Here is a 22,904-nt window from a genome sequence, read left to right on the forward strand (position 1 = left end):
TGTAGAGAGAAAAGAAAACAACATTGTTCACATTAAACAAGACAACCCCACCCAAATAAGAACACAGTAACAAAAACAAGAAAAAAGGGAGTCATGGACAATGAGCAACTAAAAGAGAACCAGAGAAAAGGAATGGATGGAGAGATTGAAATGTTGAATTTAGAAAAATTTGGTGATTTTGACCAAATCGGTGGATAAGATGAACTATATATTAAGAACATCAGAATTCCATAGTCAGTTAGAACTGATTAAAAGAACAGAAAAAAAAAATATCTCTAACAACCACGAATTAGATGTACAATCTCAAATCAAAATCTAGAAAGCACCGCCTATACTCCAAAGTGACTCTTAAACCAACACCTATCACATATCCAGTCAGGTATTCTCAGATACAACCCATACCTTTAAACTATTTTCTGAACTTTTTGTAACAATAAGTGTAGCAATGATTAAATAAAGGCATAAACGTATGTGCAATTTTGGTCGTTATAAAATTTTAATTTCAGATTTGGTGTTCAAGTTTTCCAAAATTAAGCAACTTTGATCCACAGTTAATAATATATCATCTAATCGATAATAGAAAATGTTAAATATATATGTTAGAATAACATCCATTAAAGTTTGTTTTTAAGCCTTACCATGAATATATTAAGTGGATAACTAATTGACACTGTTATCACTTGCAAACATGTAGCAATTTTTATAGTAAGCAAATAACAAAATAAAAGTGGACAAAATGGCTTAACTTCGGAAAATTAGGGGAATAAATTTCCAAGGACCAAAATTGCACATTTGAAAAACTATGGAGACCAAAATTACACATTTTATTGAAGCCTTTACTTTACGTTAGAATGTGTATTCTTAATTTATGATTTCAATAATATAAATTTTATTAATTTAACAATGTTAAGAATCTTGAACATATTCCTATTGATACTCAGATCAATTACATTAATCTTATATTTATGTTATTATTAACATAAATTAAGATAACTGAATATTTTATGATCATATTTTCTCCCCCGTATGTTGAATAGCTCTATTGTAGTCTAAACACAAAATTAATCATAGTTCACTGTACTCAACATGGTATCAACATCCCAACGAGAATGTTTTCCTTCTCTGCTCATAGGTGTAATTTTTTTCAAAAACATTTTGTCTTATATTTTTCCTACCAAGTTTCGTTTTTCATCACTGTCTGCAACTTTCCAACCATCCTTTTCCAACTAGCAAATGCCACAGTTGGCATCACCTTGTTGTGCAATGACCAAAGCTACCACATCCTTTAAGCATATTTTATCAATGGCAGTTCTCACGTCATCTAAATATTAATGCTTTGCAATAGCTATCAAGCTCTCCCAGCAATTTTGTCTCTAAGCATCTTTTTCCACTCTGCAGTAGCCATCATATCCTCTTGAGCACTTTTGCATTTAGGTAGCCATCCTGCCTTTTGACCACTTTTCACACTAGTAGTAGCCACTGTGCTCTCCAAGTAGTTGTTGCAACAATTGTTGTGCCCTCCAAAAACTTTTTTGCTCTTTGGCAGTCGTCATGTCCATTGAGCCTTTTTGCGCTTTGCAAACCATTGTTCCATCTAACCATTTGTGCTCCCCAAGCTATTTTTGCTCTCCCACAATGCCCTTCAAACATTTGCTATTTTTGCTCTCCCACAAGGAAGGGAACATAAACTTTAAAACAAAAAAGGATGGATGTCCTAGACAACAATGGAGAAGCCAAATTTTAGAGGACTCAAAAGAAGTGCAAGACTGGAGAGAAGAGGTAGTTGTTTGCTTACCGATACTATTCTTAGTTTCCAAGTTGTTAAAACACTACAACTCTCCATATTCCTTAACAAATCCAATCGTTACATAGTCTATTGCACCAGAGTTTCGAACCCAAGAGTCCTTACATAAAGTTTTAGAAACATTAAAAGAAGAATTAGAATTTGTTGAGAATAAAGAAAATAGGATTTGAGATTAATCTCCCTTGTGTATAAATCACACATAGGGTAATCTATTTATAATAGAGAGAGGTACAATTAAAAAGAGTAACTGAAAATAAATAGAGTAAATAGAAGATATTGTTTCATATTGTGATTAATAATATCTAACAATATCTTAATAATATCAAACAATATCTAACAGAGTTTTTACCAGTTATGGATAGAGAGCAAGTACCAAAAGGTGGCTTACTTATACACTCCATAAGAGTTTTCAGAATTTTGAAGATGCCTGATAAGCTTTCCTTGAGGGTTGTCCTTTTAATTCAGCTAGACTATTGAGAGTTTTCTCCTTTCCATGTAGCTTGAAGCAAGTGTCCATGGTGTGCCCAGATTTCTCACAATGAGAGCACCAAAGCTCTTTTTGACCTTTTAAGCTAAGTTTAATACTTGCAAGGTTTGAAATCCCAAGTTTGGAAGTCTTTTCAAAAAACATGGCAACTCCTTCAATGGAGGGCTCATTCATCATGACCATTCGACAAGCCTCCTTACCTCGAACACCCAAGAAGTTGAGCCTGAATAGGATCATAATCAGGATTCAATCCTGATAAGAACATAAATATCCGAGATTGTTCAACAAACTGAGCAAGTGTGATAGCATCTTTCCTATTCTCAAGCTTCAAATTTTGATACAAGTCCAACTCAATCCGCAGACCCTTCAACATTCCATAATATTCTGAAACAGAGAGTTCCCTACCTGGTACCAAAGATCTTGCTTTCTAACTCATAGCATGTAGAGATGTTTTGTTGCATAGAATAAGTAGTTGTAAGGTCCTCCCAAATTTCACAGGCACTAAAGCAGAACATCTAGTTTATACTTATCTTTGTAGTCATAGATCCCCATAACCATGTAATGATTTGTGAATCATCATTATCCCAAATCTGAAAATTAGGATTATCTAGAGAAATGGTCTCTCCTTCAATATGATTGAGTCTTCCCGTACCCTTAAATGTACGTCTGATCAATTGAGCCCATTGGAGATAATTACGACTGTTAGAAGGTGAACTTTAAGCCTAACTCAACCTCACAAAATCGGTTTGTAAGATAAGGTTTGCACCTACTTATATACTATGAAATTGTCTTATCTCTAGTCGATGTGAAACTTCCAACACCGACCATTAAGGTGGTTGTCATCAAGCAAGTGCAGAAGATCAGCATTGCTTAGTGGAGTTGCCATGCCAAAAAATAAATAATAGGAATTCCTTAACCCTCTCATAAATGAAAATGAAAGGTAAGACAAAAAGTGAAACCAATGCCACAGCATTTGTGATGGCAACAGTGTGACAGCAGCAACGATGCAGCAGCGACGATGACTGCAGTTATGCAGCAGTGATGATGACAGCAGATGGGGCAGCAACAGTGACAACCAAAACTTGGGGTACTATAGGCAACCCAATAATTAAAAAAAATGGCTGCACTTCAGACAGCGCTAATGAGAACCGTAACTAAGACAGAAAAGAAATGGGAAGCAGGACTCTCAAGATCGGGAGTTCTGATACCAACTTGAAAGGAATAATTTGAAAGAAAGAAAAATCTTATTTTGTTAATTCATATGAAATAGTACATCAACTTCTATATATAGAGAACTCAAACCCTAAAATAATAATTACAAGAGATCTCTAGAATCTTCTAACAACTTCTAGTAATACATTTAATATCCTATCAACAACTTTAAATATTGCATTTAATATCCAACTAATAACATACATGATATATAATATTTTATTTTATTGTATTGGAGATTCACAAGGATTCCCTGATATGACTATCATTTGTCTATACAAAGATTAAATGATTTTTAATATCTTAATTTAAGTAATAGTCTCAAAGTTCTTTTGTTGAACGAAAGAAAGATACATAGACGGAGGATAACAACATTCTCCTGGAAAAGAAACAAGATAAATCAAACACGTCACTCTTAGAGAATTGAATGCATTCCTCTGTTTTTTAGATGATTTCCCAAAACGGTATATAAATTAAATGCTGTAAAACTATCAGGAAATCGTATAACAAGGTAGAAGCAAGGATTGTTGCTCCCATGGCTATAGATTTTCAAGATCACACAATTGATCTGACATAATGGAAATTAATTAAAAATATTATAACATACATGCCGCTCTTACGAGGATTTGCAACTGGTGCAATTTCAGCATCCCCTTCAGCCTCTGCTGCTTCTTCTGCAATCTGTTGATCAAGTATCTCCTGCATTTCAACAACCCTGGAATGTTGAAAACAAAGGGAAAATAAGATTATATTATTTTTTGAAAGAGTAAAATCATCTACAAGCTGATTAGAATTTCCAATCATCCAAACTACCATCTAAAACTGAAGGTAATGAAATGACTGGGAAAAAAATAAGTGCAATTGACAATCAACAACATACCGTACAGCTCGAACTAAAGTCTGTGGGCTGCAAAGGAAAAGAAATAATAATTAAAATAGAGCGTTGCAGATCATACTACAATCAAAGTATATACTTTATTTTTAACAGCACAACAAATCCAACCATGCTAAGTAAATAGGATATAGACGGTAGCCACCAAATTTTCATTCCTATATTTTCAATTTCTTACCAAGCACAAACTACTGCTCTAGCATCTATCCCTGCTAAAAAGTATACCAAACAACTAGAGAGGGTTTAGACCAGCATTCTATTTACACCCAAAAAACTCCCTTTAATACAAGAAAGTTCATAATTGTCATTGCCATTGCTTGTACACTAGCAGTCTCACTATGCAGCCACAGAAAGGAATTAGGGTTTCGGTACTTATAAGCCAAGGCACTACTTCTGACTTTTCAAATTTTCCTGCTTTGTAATTATAAATATCATCTCTTTGGTCACAAACATATGATGATGTTAGTGTGATTTTTTTAACTGAAAAAATATTAATAAGAATATTCTTGAAACTATATACTAGAGAAATTAAAATTAAAATAATATTCATTTATAACAAAATATACTTAGAATCTTACATCTCTGAAATATCGTTTAAAAATTGACTATAAATAGCTTCTTAACTGTCTAATAACTATTATATTAAAAGTTATGCCACCACAGTGATGGATAGAATAATACCTCAAAGATATTAATGAATTAATTTGAAATAATTAAAATTTAAGAAACTATTTTGCTGACCAAACTTTTAAGAGACTAATATAAGGAAATTTTAAGCAAAACCAGTTTAGAAACATAATTTTAGGAAGAATAAGTAATATTAAAATAATTTACTTGAAAATTTGCTACAAAAGAGGTGTTATATTTTTCTTAAAAATATAATTGAAAGCTAATAAATATTTTAAAGATTTTTTAATGGAATCTTGAAAATGCTTCTTGACTTGTAAGGCTTTAAGCACTTTATTTCTCTGACTTCTTGTGCAATCTACTTTATGTTTTGGTAATGATGGCAGTGTATAAAGTGGGTAAATTGACTCATGCTGAACATTTACATATACAGCCTTAATTATTTAAAATATAAAAAAATAAAATAAAATAAAATAGTGGTCATCCCGCTAACTGTTATTCCACTGCCCCAGTTTTGCAATCGACGGCTCCATGCTTTTACAAACACAACATTTAAATTTTAATATATGTTAAAGCAAAATCTGACACTTCATGATTGCAAAAAAGAAGACTGATATCACCAAGCCTTAAAATTCTAATAAACAATTAAGCAAACAAATGACTCAAATCTGCAAACCAAACTCAATAGAAAATGCATTAATTTCAAATATCACAGGTAGCACTCAAAAGAAGTTAAGAAGGATAGCTTCATCCAAACAATAGACCATGTTATTCTAGATGTTAATATTCAAAACAGTGCACAAACCTTTCTTTAGAAAGTTTATAAAGATTGGAAACATGTCCCCATAGCGTTTTCTCAAAGGTCTCCCAGGTTCGATCTACATCTTCAAAATATTCTCTGAGACATACACAAGATGTGGAAAAACAGATACTTAGCCTTAAATTTGTAAAGTAAATCATCAAAACACAATCATTATTACAACTCAAAATATATATATGTGTGGTCATCTTTCATATACTTACACTCAAGTTCTAAAAGCATGTAAACATGAAATCTTCACGATGCAAGTGTTTAACCCTTGATTTTCATGAGAGTTTGTGTATAACATAAGTAGTTAAATCACCAAATTTGATGATTAATGACCATTAAAAAGCTCAATTCAACCAATAAAATAAATAATGACTTTAGCCACAACTGGATTGGTGTTTCAAACCAATGATCCAGTGACCCCTATAAGCCCAGCATAAAACAAATTAAATAAAGAAACATGCAGAACAAACAACAAGTAGTCTAGTAGATACCTTTACACCGGTAAAAAGCGGTGACTAATGCAATAAAAGAACAGAAATTTGACCTATTGATGATATACTAAATTTTATAGTTGCAAAAAAAAAAAACAGAACTTTAAATACTGCCCTGCCTTTGCAGTTCAATCAAATGGCATGTCCTCTTGATTGTCACAAGCATTTTTCAATAACTATATTTGTATTTGATCAAGAGTTATCAACATTTTCTTGGTGCCAAACCAATAATTGTAATTTTTAGCAAATCTCACATTGTTAGTTCATTCTTACCACATTATATTTCATCATGTGAAGGAACCCCAGTTGGGTTTAAAATCTATCAAGTAGTTTTGATATAGACTTGACAATGCAAAGCATACATAAATATGATGTACAAGGTACAAAAGGATGTGCCAAGTCCCACAGGATAAAAAAATTAAGAGATAATCTTCTCGGGTTACCTTCTTTTAAGAGAATATAAAAAACTTCCACGCTGTAGAATACTGTTTTAAAAACTTCTTAATGCAACATAATGCATAACTAACAACCCACCTACATATTTCTCAATCCCCTCCAACACCATGAATTGACTATAGGAATAACAAAGTCTGCATCCGAAGAGCCTAAAAGAACTTCTAATGATGAAGGAATTTTCAATCATCCATATAATGGAGCACAAAATAAAACATCTATTTTTTTAATAAGAAAGTTGAATAGATCCCGTTATGTGATGATTAGTTACTTCAATCAGTTTTCTCAAAAACAAGAAATATTCCGATTTTGTCAAAGGAAACTTCTTAGACGAACTGAGCAGACAGAGAAGATGAACAGTGCACAAAGTATTTTATTGATACTGAAAAAGTAGTTCAAGTCACGTACAATGATTATTTATAAGAGATAGATTCTGTTTACTAAACCAGAACCTTACAGCTGTCACAGATGAAACTAAACAGAATACAATAGAAAATAGAAAATACAACGGTACACAAAATACATTTGAACTAACTAGATATTACTCTAATAAAAATCAACATTCCAGTACTACAAAATAAAATATTCATAGCAACCACTACCAAAGTCTCTGATAAAAATAGCCACAAATTGGATGATTAAAGTATCAATTTTAAAGATTTAAATGACCAATAAAATAATTTAAAAGTGCAACACTGACTATGCAATTAAATGGTTCATTACATATCGATGAGGGCTTATGCAGATGGAAATTTTCATTCCAAAATCTGTAGCAGCCCCCTCCAGGATTCTTGCTTTCCCAGACCATGAATGTGACAGTGCACTAAAAAAGACACACACCTTAGCCTTCCAACCTCTTCCTTGTGAGATGCAGCAGCTGCCAACGCAAACCTTCGTTTTCCATCCAATGCAGTTAACCTCTGCAAAATCAATAAAAGTTAGAGATAAAATGGAAAATGAAGTTTCAAATGCACTTTAGATTTGAAAAAAATTATGTCATTTTATAATAGAACCAATAGCTTACACTCTAAGGAAGACCAGCATTACCTCATAAGTGTTGACAATTTCTTTGTCATCACTTAAAGAATCCCGAGCTTCCGCTGCCTCAACAGAGATAGACATCATACCTTCAACATCCTATCATAAGACCAAGAAATCAGCCAAAATCATAATGACAGGATATGCACATACCAGTACATGTGTACAACTGAGTTTCAATCATTTAATTTAAATGGGGACAAATGACTCACAATCATAAGTTTGTACAAACCATTCTAAAAATGAACAATTAACCAAGTTAAAAATATTTGAAACAGTGAAGGCAGCATTTGAGGCAATAACCTAAATACATAATTGCATCTGCAAATTTAACAGTGATTATGCAAGGTACAAAGGGAGAAACACCCATTTTCTGATAGTTGTAGATAACAAGCTCAATACTACTGCAGAAAACTGGGAGAGGGAAAGTTCTAAGTAACGACTCTTAACTATGAACCAGTAGAATGAGTATTGGCAATTAGTATTTTAATCTAGAAAACCACCTTCAAGGTTGTGTTTAAGTTATTTCTTGCATTGCTGAGTAACTTTATCTGATCATGGTTGTCAATTAATGTTTGGCATTCCTGACATAACCTGATACAACAAGAAATCAAAGAATCACAGTAAGTTCCAAGTGAAAAATACTGGTCGTAAGCTTATTATCAAGACCAAGCAAACACCCTCTAGTAGGTGAAAATAGTTTCAGTCTGTCTCATTTCTAACATACTTCTCAATAGAGACAAAGTTTTCACGAAGCTGATTTATTGTCTTTTCGGATAAGGATAGTGATTTTAGTCCAGCTTGTGACTGCTCAACCTGCAGCAATATTTTGGGCAAAGCACATCAAGATATGAGATTTAGTACCTCGGTTAGGTCAATATCAAGAGCAATAGCATTTTCAAGGAAACACATGTTTAATGTACTAGATAAACAATGACATGCCATCAATTGAGATCTCAATTAAATTTCAGTTTCCAAGTTCTGAAATAATAAAGTCATGGTGTAAGTAGTAAGCCTGAAAACATTTTATGTTTAGTGGCGTTTGGCAAGGAGGAAGAGGATAAAAATAGAATTATAAAAACTATTCCTTTTGTCTAACCCTGTTAAAGTTCAGTCATGAGCTTCTAAAGTTAATTCGTGATGGTCTCTTGCTAACATATAATGAAGCAAAAGATATGCCTTTTTCTTGTACCCACACCTATTTATAATCTTCAATAGTTCTTTTAACACACCCATTAATTAACATACAAAAAGCAAAAACCCTACCCTATATAACAAACATTTTCCAGGAGATCCTTTAATGTACTTTAATATACGAATGATTGAATGATTGTGTTCCAATGATCTTGACATGGGGAATTAAGAATTGGCTCATCACACTGACTACAAAGGAAATGTCAGGATGAGTAACTGTAAGGTAATTTAATTTTTCAACCAATTGTCTATACTGCTCAGTATCTGAAACAGACTCCCCCTGATTTGGTAGGAGTTTGGTATTAGGATTCATGGGTGTGTCAACAAGTTTTGAATTCATCAACCCAGTTTCCTCCAAAATATTCAATGCATACTTCCTTTGAGATATAACAATACCATCGTTGGATTGTGCTACCTCAACACACAAGAAATATCGGAGTTTGCTAAGATCTTTGGTTTGAAAATGGTAGCAAAGGTGTTGTTTCATCTGGGAGATGTCATGGTGGTCACTACTTGTAAGAACAATGTCATCAACATATACTATCAAATAGACACATTCAGCACTTGAGTGACGGTAATAGACTGAATGATCTGCCTCACTTCGAGTCATACTAAATTGTTGAACAACGATGCTAAACTTTCCAAACTAGGCCCTAGGAGACTGTTTTAGGCCATATAAAGATTTGTGAAGACGACATGCCAATCCAGAAGACTCCCCTTGAGCAACAAATACGGGAGGTTGTCCCATATAAATTTCTTCCACCAAATCTCCATTGAGGAAAGCATTTTTGGCATCCAGTTGATAAAGATGTCATTGTTAAAGAGCAGTCATAGCTAAAAATAAGCGAACAGAAGCCATATTTGCCACTAGAGAGAAAGTATCACCATAATCCAATTCAAAAATTTGTGTGTAGCCTTTGACTACGAGTCGAGCTTTGAGGCGATCAATAGTACCATCAGGACCAACTTTGATAGCAAAAACTCACTTGCAACCAACAACAAATTTTCCATATGGTAATGGAACGAGCTCCCAAGTTCCACTATTCTTAAGAGCACTTAGTTCATCTAGCATGGCCTGACGCCAACCAAGATGGGCTAAGGCTTCACAGACAGATTTAGGAATGGACACAGAAGAGAAAGACGAAAGCTAGGTATAAAAAGGTGAAGATAATCTATGGTAACTCAAAGCAATATAATGTGGAGAAGGATTACGAGTAGAACGTATACCTTTATGAAGGGTAACAGGAAGGTCACACTCAGTTGTCAGATCCAGAGGAGACGAAATAATTGGCACTTAAAGTGAGTCACTTAGTGGTTGTTGGGGACAATGTCTTCAACTATAAACCTTAAGAGGTGGTGGAGGAGGGGAATCTAACGGTGGACTATGCACAATAGGAGGATCACATATAATAGGAATAGTGATTGTAGTAGATGGAGACATATCAGAAGAAGGACCCTTAAAGTAAAAAGAAAACTCATTGAAGGTTACATCTGCAGACACAAAATAACGATTAAGAAAAGGAGAAAAACACTTGTATCATTTTGTGATTGAGTAAATCCTAGAAAAACATATTTGTGTGATCTAGGAGATAACTTATCAAAACCAAGATCAAAATTTTGAACAAAACATGTGGACCCAAAAACTTTAAGGGGCAAGGAATGGAGAGGTTATGAGGAAACAAAATAGAATGAGGAATTTTGTTATCTAAAACCAAAGATGGCATACGATTAATAAGAGAACATGTAGTAAGAATAGCACCACCCCAAAAATGTTAAGGAACCTCACCATGAATTAAAAGGATGAGAGTTGTTTTAATAAGGTATCAAATCTTGTGCTCATCCACCCCATTTTTGTTGAGGTGTATAAGCATACGAAGTTCTATGGAGAATGCCATGAGAAACCACAAATTGATTAAAAGAATTTGAAAGATATTCACGACCATTATTACTTGCAAAATTTGAATAGAAACACCAAACTGAGTTTTAATTTCATTATAAAAGGTTTGAAAGATAAAAATAAAGCAGAATGATTTTTCATTAAAAATAACCAAGTACATCTGGGAATAATCATCAATAAAAATAACCAAATATTGAAAACCTAAATTAGACTTAATATGATCGGGTTCCCAAATGTTAAAATAACTTAGGCAAAATGGGATAAAGCACGCTGTGAAACACTACTAGGAAAGGAACTACGACTATGTTTACCTAATTGACACGACTCACACACCAAACTAGACAACTTGGATAAGCTGAGAACAAGATGTTGTAATTTGGCCAAACTAGGAAGACCTAACTAAGCATGAAGGAGAGAGGGATACTTCATAACTGTGCCAACATGTGTAGAAGGGCAGAGATGATAAAGACCATGAGACTCACATACGGTGCCAATCACCTATCTCAAACTCTAGTCCTGTAAACAAACAGAAGTTTTGATAAAAGAAATAACAGAGTCAAGAGAACAAGTTAGACAACTAATGAATAATAAGTTAAAAGGAGATCTAAGGACATAAAGAACATTATCAATGGATAAAAAAGGAAAAAGGTTAACAGTCCTAACACCATGAGCTAAAATCGTAGACCCATTAGCAATTGTAATAGAAGGTAAAGTATTCGGAGAGGATAAAGAGGAAAACAAAGATTTGTTACCAATAGTATGATTTCTGGCTCTTGAGTCAAAAACCCAAGGACCAATAGAAGAAGATTGAGTCAGACCAACAAAAGATATACTTGTACGTACAACAGAAGTAGTGGAACTAGAGGTCTTATGATCCTCACACCATTTAAGAAAGTCATTGAAGAGAGCAAATTTGTCGACAGGAGCAGATGAAGGAGATCCACAACAGATGATTGTGAGGGAGGATCAGTTTGAGCAACAGCAGCAGATTGAGGAGGACAAGCTATAAAGCATAACACCTGTCAATTTTGTGGCCTAGCTTACCATAATGGTCACACTTGGGACGTCCTTTGCCTGGCTTGCGAGAGCGATTGCGATCATAATGTTGAGATGCCAAAACATGAAGCTCATGGCTTACATGGCTCACACCAAAGGGTGGAACAAGTAGAAGTAAAATTGGGAATAACAGGGGAACCCATGATCTGATCACAGACATGAGAATATTTATTAGCAAGTTCGTGTAAAGTCAAAACCACGAAGAACTTTGGTTGTTGCTCTAATTCGTGAGCAGGAGTAGAGGCAGGAGGTAATAAATAACTCATGAAATTCATGAAAAAGAGCATGCATCTTACCCAAATAATCAGCTATAGGGTCCTGATTGCGAGGAGCAACAATATCAAAAAGGTTGTGACAAATACAATAAAGACGCTAAATATCATTGGTGAATAACAATTTGGCATGTTCCCATACTTTAGAACATGTGTCGTAAGCCCAAAACATTTGTTTTAAAGAGGATTGGATCGTATTCTCGAGAACCATGTGTATATGAGCATCAATTCCCTTCCAACAAGAAAAATCACCAGGAGCAATATTAGTCACTTTTTGAGTAAGATGATCAAGATACCCCTGACTCTCAAGCCAAAGTTTAATGTTTGATGCGCAAGTCGCATAATGCATGCCATCTAACTTATGAATGGGCAAATTCACATTGACATAGTTAGTGAAGATGGACTGGTCAGACACACTATAAGAAATTTCAGAATTGGAAGAGGTAGCGGAAGATAGAGAAAAACCCTAAAATACCAGTGAGGTTCAATTGGATCAATGAGACCAAATCCATAAAGAACGAAACGAGGCGATTCTAGCGCAAGTGATCACTATAAGAGAGGATGGACGACACGCCGCCAATCACAACGGCAAAACGGGAGGAGGCACGGTTGCGAATGTGTGAGGGTGTCGCTGCTCCAATGGCAACGATTCTTGCGACGTTGAGGTCGCCTAGCTGAGGCAATCAAAACCGTGTGATCGCCGATCGGAACTAACACCTCGACCACGGCAACAACAACAGTTGAACTGCTAGGGGCGACGAAAAAAAAATGCCAAAATAACCTTAAACTCTAGATACCATGTTGAATATTGAGAAAAACTGTACAGGGTTAATCTTCCTTGTGTCTAAATACACATAGAGTTAATGTATTTATAATAAAGAGTGATACAAGTATATATGGTAATCAATCATAAATATGGTAAATAGAAGATATTGTAATAAACAATATCTACCAATATCAAAGAATATCTATTTTTTCTAATAAACAATAGACACTATGTTTCCCTAATTAACGCGATATCTCTAACACATTTCAAGGGATATTTACATCGTAATAGCTCCCAAGAACTTTTGTTAAAAAAATATATGTTATAATTGTAGCAACTTCCTCATCACATGTTTTTATTACTATCATAAAACTACTTTCATGTCTAAATCAACCTCACAAAACCAATTTGGTGAAGTGAGGGTTGCCCTGTTTTTATATATTCTATTTAGGCAGTAAATGTGGGAGATGGATTTTTCATAGTACAGTGCTCACACTCGAGTAGATGGATAATATGATGGGTAACCATTTTTAATGGATCTAGGATAAACTTTTATATCATCTTAGAGTGTAGGTTTATGGCTAACTCAATGTTAAAGACCAGCTTGGAAGTTAAGAGTTGTCCCCCACTTACATACTTTTTTCAAGCTCTATCTCAAGCCAACATGGAAAATGGGTTTTTACCGAGTGAGCTGTAATAAAAAAATCACAATCAAAAGCTCCACAGAACAAGTTCAAAACAAAAGGCTTCTCCCACTTTTTTGAGTTGGTCATAGGGATCAAAAACATTGTTCTGTCAAAAACTTATCAGAAAACAAAAGAAGCTAACTTAAACACAATGGAGCAGGCAGTGTGTGACCTTGTATGGGGTAAAAGAAACAGTAGTTCAAAGGTTTGGAACTACTAAAAGGTTTCCTTTTTTTGTAACCTGCATCTAACCTGTTGATATCTAGTTAATTAAGAAAGAAGAAAAGAATACCTGTTCAGCAACCATTGTACTAAGTTGTGCATCATTGGCCTGAAAAATAATGCAAAATATACACACTTAGAATTGTAGCTGCTTAAATTCTGAATAAAAGCTGCAATACTAATGAACGATGGAGACACCATACATGATCTAATAATTGTGAATGTTCTTTCAAACAAGACATGATCACAAATAGGCAATATTGTATATTTAGGTCGTTGTTATATAACTCAAACTAGTAATTGACTCAGGAGAGACAAAGTTCGAGGCAAAACACCATAGTGAGTCATTAATCAAACAATATAAAATTACAAACGTATTTAAACATTTAATGAAGACCAAAAACTAAAAACACAACATTGTCATCATACTTGAAATATAAATCAATTTAGAACTAAAGAAAAGTTATGTCTCAATCATTTAAAAATAAATCTTATAAGAGGAGACGAATACTCAAAGCTCCCACTTAGTCAGACCTGAAGAAGTATGTGAGAAAAGAACTTGAGAGATCTTAACTTAGATCTCTTTACTAATTCAGATTCATATATATAGGTCAGTGGCTTACAACAAAAGCTAAAGGAAAGACAAAAAAACACAATGGAGTTACCCCTAGGAGTCTAGGTTACAAATAGATACAACACAACACAAAACAGCTTTTGATCAGAAAATATATGAAGCTCAGACATGCCTCTATAATGATGTGTCCCTATGTCAAACACATATCGGACACCAACACTCATACAACACATATCAGACACTCTGTTGAAATTTCCAATTTAAAAAAGGTTTTTTTAGCCTATGATACACCTCTGATACAGTGATTTTTTTTATATGTTAGTGAGGAAAGACACGGTGATTTTTTTTATATGTTAGAAACTCAAAAACTTATTGTGTAAGCATCTATTATAATTATAGAAATAAAGAGTAAATCTTATATAATCAGGAATATTATTATATATGTACTATTAGGAACATTTTTGTTTATTCTCATATCATATCTTCATATATTATGGAATTCTCTTAATTTTTTACTTTGTCTTAAGATGAATATCGATTAGAGTGTTTTTTTCAATGATGATGATCAAGAATGAGTGAAAGGTCTTAAATAGGTCAGACCATCTTTTCACTTTCTGGACTTTAGATAGATGTATGAATTAAATTCATTTTTGTATTAGGTAAATTTGGTCATATTGTTATATCTGACTAACTTTCTTAAAGATGATTTTGAATATATAAATATTGATTGCCAATTTAAATAATTCATGTTATGCATGTATATATAGTAAAAAATTAAAGAAAAAATATTATTTGGTATTATCACTTTTGAAGTCTTTTGGCAATTTATCCAAATTAACCTTTCATTATTCAAGATGGACAAAAGTTCAGAACGATCTTTCATGAATCTTTCGTGAATAAACTCAAACCATCCTACCCATCTTTTTTTCTCTCTCGCTCTCCTTAAACTCCATTCATGGGCAGAAGAGTAGTATGTTGTGGTGAGTATGGGTGGAACTACCCCCAAATACATACCCATAGATAAAAAAAATACGATGTCCGCTCCCATAAAATTTAATTGCATAGAATCCTCCACTTGAAGTTTACCAGACTCAATTTCCTACCAAACAAGAGCAAAGTGATTCCTCTTCAAACAATCAACAACTACTGTAGCGTCTAATTATCTATTCCATATAAGTTACTCGGATTTCAACTTACAGGTAAACGTACAACCCATAATTCCCTTCATAGTAAACACCTCCACTGTCACATCTTAACAGTTAAAACCGCCCCTATAGCAATCAAATCAAAATCCACTGAGCAAAAAAATTTTAAAAATAATAAAATAGAAGTTCCAAGTAGCTCAAAACCGAGCTCGAGAATCACACTACCTTAATAACAAATCCAAACACACAGCAACAGCAATAGTAGGCAAAAAAATTAAAATAAATATTATACAATATACTGAATCAAATCGAATAGAACTGAAACCTGTTGGCGCGAAATGTAATCAGCCTTGATGGATGAGATCGATTGAAGAAGGTCCGGCAGAGGCAACAGCTTCGCGACCTCGCGAACCGCTGCCTCCTTCGCCTCCACACCGAGATCCTCAGCCATCATCGTGCCTGCAGAAAAAGGAAGAAGCAAAATGAGCTCAAACCTCGAATGATGCACATATTCCTGAGTTAAATGAACAAATTCGCCGGTGATTTCCCGAATCTAGAGAGAAATTGACCTGATTTTGGGAAAATTGAACACGGATCGCGTCAGAGTGCACGAAATTGTGATGCTGACGAGGTGCTAATTCGAGAAAGAGAAAGTTCTATAGGGGGAGCCGCGCTTGAACGAGCTTCCACGAAGAATAACGAAACAGGAATTGGAAATTGTTGCGACCACGGAGTGAAGGAGAACAAGTGAGAAAAAGGTTTATGAATTGGAAATGGAATGAAAATGAAACCACTAATTCTGGTCGAATTATTTTAATTTTTTAGATTAAAAAATACGATGATGAAAGAGTACGAAAAAGTGTTTATAGGGAAAAAGGTTTATGAAGTGGGAATGGAATGAATGAAGATGAAACCACTAATTTTGGTCGAATTATTTAAATTTTTTAAATTAGAAAATATGATGATGAAGACTACGAAAAAGTGTTTATTGAGAAAAAGGTTTATGAATTGGAAATGGAATGAAGATGAAATCACTAATGTTGGTCGAATTATTTAAATTTTTTAAATAAAAAAATATGATCATGAAGATTTACGAAAAAGTGTTTATTATTACTTTTAATATTATTATTATTATTATTATTATTATTATTATTATTATTATTATTATTATTATTATTATTCAACAAAAGGCTGTAAAAAGTTAGTGACTTAAATTTATACAAAATTCTCTTCAATATTGAAGTTGTTAAATAAGTGCTTAAAATTGTCTTATAAGATAGTCTTTCTATTATATATAAGTTTTACTTTAATGTAATATTACAAATATAAAAAAAATAGTCTTTAAGATTAAAAATTAAAATAATTTTCATTTTCTTTCTAAACTTTCTTTCTATCGTTAGAATTTTCGTCTACTTGATACCAAAACCATAAAACCATGATATAAGTGAAGAAAAACAAATTAAATATATAAAAAAGTAAATAACAAAATATTCCTGAGGTTAATAACTTGTTTTAGATATTTTATATAAATTGCTAAAGGAATATATATATATATATATATATATATATATATATATATATATATATATATATATATAAAAGTTTAATTAGTATTTTGTTTTTTGTATTTAAATTTTTAATTTATTTTTATCTTTATATTTGATTTTGAGTTAATTGAGTTTATAATTATTTTTTTGATAAAAATTCAATTTGGATCTCTTTGTTTAAATTGATATTTACATCATTTAGAAATGCAAGTCAAATTCTAGTCATTCACTTGTCAAAATCTAAATATGTTAATCTTTTTTTTATAACCTTTCTCAACACACAACACTTTCTAAGTAAAAGATAATTCAAATGTTGATAACTAGATAATTCAAATGTTGACAACTAGATAATTTTTAAGATGTGCACTTTGAAACAAGTTAATGTCAATTAAACGAAATGGAACACATTTAATTATTTAAAAAATAAAAATTAAAGACTCCGACTGAGTTTTGTTTTTTTTTTTTAAATATGGGTATTTAGTCTCAAATTGATTTGAACATAATCTTTATGGTCAAGTAGATGGTATTAATGTAATAATAATGACATACATCATAAACAATGAATGACATGTCATCAATTAAAATTAACTTGTTAATATGCCGGTCTAATGATATCATCATGGTGAATTTGATGAATCAAAATATATTGACTTTTTGTATATAAAAGTGATATTGAAAATGATACTAATTTGAGATAATTTAAAATGGAGGGATAAAAATTGAAAAAAGAAAAAGGTATTGTAACATTGAGACAAAAAGACTACATACCCAGAACAATATTCTTATAAGCAAGAAAAAATGACATTAATGAGTCATATAATACAATCACATCATAAATAACCATGAGAGTTATCCTAACTTCTGCCAATTATATATATTTTTTGCTTTATGAGTTGGTGAATGGAAATGCTATCAAAATGCCAAAGCAATGGTGGCTTGGAAGCTAAAAGCTCATTAGCTATTTCCTGCATTGATGGTCTGGATTTTGGGTGTGGACTCAAACATGCTAAGGCCAACGTTACAACAAGCACAATATCTTGCATATCTTTTCTAAAATGTGGTAGTGGAATACGTGAGTCCAATATATCTTTCAGCTTCTTCTTCTGAATGGATGGTTCTGATAAACAAGAAATCAATTCAGCTGGATGTCTACCCATCATTGTTTCCAAAACCACTACTCCAAAGCTATAAACATCACATTTGGTGGTCACACTCAAGGTGTAAGCCAATTCTACATCAACCAAACAAACATTGTAAGCTATGTTAAAAGGGTTATCAAATCAAGTTTTGAATTACTTTGTTTTGAATCATGAATCATAGGATTCAGATCCATTGAAAAAGCACTTCTTATATATCACACAGATGATTGATTATAAGTGTAAAAAAACCAGAAATGGACAAAAATAACTTTAGCTAGTCATAAAACTAATAATTAAATTGTGTATCTCTGATTTTAGATGTAGATCGTTGAGAATACAAATGTGAATTTAAGTATCGTAATAAGTAAAAATGAGAAAGTTGAGTAAGAAGACCTATAAACTTATTGGTTTAAGGTTTTGGATCGGAGATAGCGTCGATCCCTCAAGTGAAAAAGTTTGATCATCATGAAATACATATTCATGCATTGTGAGATACATAGTTCATTTTATGATATGAATAACTACATAGAAAAAATGTATATGACTTTCATGCAAAAGGTTGTCCATAAAGAGATTGAATTTGTGACTCTATAACAACAATAAAACTTTACCTGGAGCAACATATCCATAAGTACCAGCAGGAAGAGTCTGATTCGATGAATGCAAATCAAGAAGTCTTGCAGTGCCAAAGTCTGAGATGAAAGCCTGCAACTCTGAGTTTAACAAAATGTTGTTACTGCTTATGTCTCTATGAACAATTGGTGGTGTACAATCATGGTGCATGTGAGCCAAGCCATAGGCTATTCCTTTTACAACATTTATCCTCTTGCTCCAATTCAGCTCTTGAGCTTCAACATCATAAGACAAGTTACAAAATAAGCTTCCTCTTTCCATGTACTCATACACCAAAAACATGCACTTGTTATGCAAGCAAAAGCCATAGAGCTTGATGATGTTACGATGGCGAATTTCTGTCAAGATCTTGGTTTCATTGCAAAAGCTCTTGTAAGAGGATGGATTTTCAGATTCTGCTTCGTGAAGTTTTTTCAGTGCAACAATTCTGCCACTGGGAAGTTCTGCTTTGTACACACTCCCATAAGCACCTGTTCCTATGCAGTACCTTATATCAAAATCTTCTGTGGCCTTAATTATGTCTTCAAATGCAATCTTACCATCATAGTTCCAAATTGAAAGCATGTCTCCATTCTTTCTTCTTTGCTCATTTCCAAACTCATTATGCAGGGGACAGAAAACATGAATTCCCCAACAGACAAGGACCATTGAGAAAATCATGCCATTGAAGGTAGAAAAGACAAGTATCATTACAAGAGAAATGTCAGCATCAGAAACATCAACATTAAAAGAGCAAGAATCTTTCATACCCTTGTTACCAATTAAAGAGTCTTTTGGAAAACCACAAAAACTGTGATCTGAAGCATTAAAGGAGTTGTAAGACAAATTAAGGTGAGAAACAGAATGAAGGGCCTCAGGTATGTTGCCAGTGAGATCATTATAACTAAGATCTAGATATGAAATATTTCCTACTTGAGAAGGAATGCTCCCATTTAAAGAGTTGTTCCTTAACTGCAGATACTGACAATGCTCTAAAACATCATCTGGGACATGTCCCTGAAGATGATTGTTGGAAATATCTAAACTTTGAAGTCTTAGGATTTTCCCAATCCCAGGTGGAATAGAACCAGTTATTTGATTCCAAGAAAGTTGAACACTAGTTAGTTCTGTCAGTGCAGATATCCCTTCTGGTATAACACCAGAAATCTTATTATGAGAAAGATCCAAAACTTTGAGATGGATCAAATGCTCTAAAGTAGAAGGGATTGAGCCATTGAGTGAGTTATTTGAAAGAGTTAACTGCTCCAAACCTCTTAAACTCCCTAGTTCTGAAGGAATGTGGCCATTAATCTGGTTTGAGTCAAGGGAGAGTAGGATCAAATTCTTCAACTGGCCCAAAGTAGAAGGGATCACACCAGTAAGAAGATTATTAGAAATGTTAAGTGTTTGAAGTTGAGTGAGACTTGAAAGAGAACTAGATAACTCACCTTGAAGAAAATTAGAAGACAAATCAAGATGGAGAAGTTTCTTCAGGGAGCTTATTTCTGAAGGAATGTTTCCTTTGAGTCCTGATCCACTAAGCTCTAGACTGATTAAATCAGGGAATGCAGCCACATTGAAATGCTGAATATGAGCTTTTGTTGAAGGAATATAAAAATATTTCTTAGTTGAAATCTCTGTAACACTTTGAGCTTCATTGCACACAATACCATTCCATTTACAGTATTCCGAGATATTTCTACCTCCCCATCCACTCTGAAAAAAGCTTTTTGTTCCTCATTAGTGGATGAGGAATTGGAAGCTGCATTGACTCCTTGTAGGAACAATGCATAGAAGAAGGTAACAAATACAAGATCCACTAATGGTAAACTGATATATGAATTTTCCATGCTCAATTCAAATTTGAATGACTGAAATTTCTAATGAGAAACTTGGTTATAATGTTACTGGCCCTTGGACTAATTATATGTGTGTGACACTTTCGGTACTTGGATTAAATTTTGAAGTTTCCTTGGCTTTGCACAAAAGACTTTTTAAATTATGGTTGATGATAGAATGAGACATTTAAGGTGGCCACAAATAATAAGTGTCACCTAGGACTTGTTTGTTGTTTGGAGGAAAGTTCTTCTTAGGTACTTTAGAAAAAAAATTGAGAAAGAAAAATAAAATTAGTTTAAGCATGAGTTACACATAATACTTCATATAAAAACGAATTAAATTGTGTATAAGATAATTTTAGTTTAAAAAGATGGATTTTGTTTGTCTTAATTTTTTTTGAAGTGTTTACAAAGAATTTTCCATGGTACATACAAATTTGAATGACTTGTTGAACACAATAATGTCCTTGGTCCCAGCACTTTGAACATATGATACTGGCATGGAATTGTGGTTTCATTTCGGAATTTTCTTTCAAATTTTGGAAACAGAGCTGTTGAATGGGTCAAAGTCTATGGACGTGCAAAATACTTTTACACAGTGGAATTCTAAGATTATTGGTTGAAGAGGGTTCGCTGATATATTGAATGTGGAAAATTGGCACATATCATAGAGTTTATCACTCTGCCATAGTTCCTGCAAAAGTCAAGGTCATGGAAACCAGATATTGGTTCAAGTTGTCACTATTAAGTTGAATTTGAAGTATAAACTTTAAATAATTATAATAATTAACATTAACAAGTTAAAAACATTGTTTCCAATTTTATATTAACAAAATAAAAATTAATAATATATATTCTTTTCATATTTGACCGAATAATTTTTGAGGTAGACTAACCTGATTGTCAGATTTTAACTTAATATATTTTACATCTTTATTAGCTTATTTATAAATTTATTGGGACAAATATTAAAATTTTAAAAATATAAATATCACTTTACATTTATATTTTTAATATTTTTAAAAATTATAAGTTTAAAATATAATTTTTTTTATTGAAATTAAAAATGTAAAAATTAAAATTAGTTTTAATATTTAGGTAAAGTGATTTAGTGTATACATTATCAAAAATTATTTTAACATATATATATATATATATATATATATATATAAATAAAAGTGGTAACTTGACTTAATTATTAATTTGGTATCATCTTGAAGAAGGACAACCTTGTTCCATATTTTAAAAAAAAATTGAGATTTAATTGAGTCAAAATTTATACAAACTCAATTAGTTTGAATATAAAATAGTGTTATGTGGCACTGATAGGTGACATTCACAGGGACATCTATACATGGCACAAATTCTACCAAGTAACACAGCACGACAATAATTTGACAAGTGATAAAAACATCTTAAAATATCAAAAGAAAAAAATTAAAAATACTACAAATTGATAATGGAAATTAATATTAATTTAACCATTAAAATGGCCTAATTAAATTATTTAACAAAAATGAAAACTTAATTAAACCAAATAAAAATTAAAAAACCTAATTGAATAATTAAAATAAGAATTTTATCCGTTATCTGGATTGGAAAGCTTTTTCACAAGTCCACAAGTTAGCTTTCCATTCATGATAGAATAACAAATTTATCTCGAATAAACAAATGTATCTAAATATAATATAGATAATGGACAGAAACAAACAATTGCGGGGATAGCTCAGTTGGGAGAGCGTCAGACTGAAGATCTGAAGGTCACGTGTTCGATCCACGTTCACCGCATTTGTTTTTAGTTTTTCAATTATTTTTCTTCATAATTCAGGAAGAAGACCCCATTTGAGTTTTCTGGGGCAACTTTTGCAATGATGAGCAGTGAATGAATTGAGTAATGCTGGTCTAACAGAGTAACGAACGTTGAGGTATGAACCTTTTGACAATACCTAATTTATCATTCATCGTTCAAATGAAGTTCTTCATCTCATGCCATAGTTTAATACAGTGCCTTATTCATCTCTCTTCAATCACTTATAATCTGTCTCATTGTTTTATCAGTTTATCATAGTCAGAAGCAAAATAGTTTATAACTAAATCATTTATCTATAAAAATCAATAGCCGTACAGCACAATTCTCGTAG

The 22,904-nt window shown here is 32.7% G+C and overlaps 2 protein-coding genes and 1 non-coding gene across 3 annotated transcripts in view; 1 reads left to right on the forward strand and 2 right to left on the reverse strand.

Annotated features, from left to right (window-relative positions):
• The window catches only part of LOC114166883 (exocyst complex component SEC6), a 42,633-nt gene extending 26,147 nt beyond the window's left edge, over positions 1–16,486 (reverse strand). Inside the window, exons 1-10 of the mRNA XM_028051761.1 lie at positions 16,197–16,486; positions 15,953–16,086; positions 13,979–14,017; positions 8,543–8,631; positions 8,319–8,409; positions 7,825–7,914; positions 7,618–7,697; positions 5,828–5,920; positions 4,384–4,410; positions 4,111–4,218 (exon numbers count right to left, since the gene is read on the reverse strand). Of these exons, the coding sequence (XP_027907562.1) occupies positions 4,111–4,218; positions 4,384–4,410; positions 5,828–5,920; positions 7,618–7,697; positions 7,825–7,914; positions 8,319–8,409; positions 8,543–8,631; positions 13,979–14,017; positions 15,953–16,081 (746 nt within the window). The 5' untranslated portion in view covers positions 16,082–16,086; positions 16,197–16,486. The remainder of the gene's footprint in view (positions 1–4,110; positions 4,219–4,383; positions 4,411–5,827; positions 5,921–7,617; positions 7,698–7,824; positions 7,915–8,318; positions 8,410–8,542; positions 8,632–13,978; positions 14,018–15,952; positions 16,087–16,196) is intronic.
• A 1,461-nt stretch (positions 16,487–17,947) lies between these two features.
• On the reverse strand, positions 17,948–21,281 carry LOC114165534 (MDIS1-interacting receptor like kinase 2-like). The gene is made up of 3 exons (XM_028050134.1): positions 21,260–21,281; positions 18,925–20,661; positions 17,948–18,405 (listed from the first exon to the last, which is right to left on the reverse strand). The coding sequence occupies exons 1-3, from the start codon at positions 21,279–21,281 to the stop codon at positions 18,029–18,031; spliced, it is 2,136 nt and encodes a 711-aa protein (XP_027905935.1). The 3' UTR covers positions 17,948–18,028.
• Positions 21,282–22,478: 1,197 nt separating this feature from the next.
• Positions 22,479–22,551, forward strand: TRNAF-GAA. Its single transcript has one exon. It is a non-coding gene; the product is annotated as a tRNA-Phe (tRNA).
• Positions 22,552–22,904: the final 353 nt, after the last annotated feature.

The sequence above is a fragment of the Vigna unguiculata genome, chromosome 10 (assembly GCF_004118075.2).
Source record: "Vigna unguiculata cultivar IT97K-499-35 chromosome 10, ASM411807v1, whole genome shotgun sequence".
Taxonomy (NCBI): domain Eukaryota; kingdom Viridiplantae; phylum Streptophyta; class Magnoliopsida; order Fabales; family Fabaceae; genus Vigna; species Vigna unguiculata.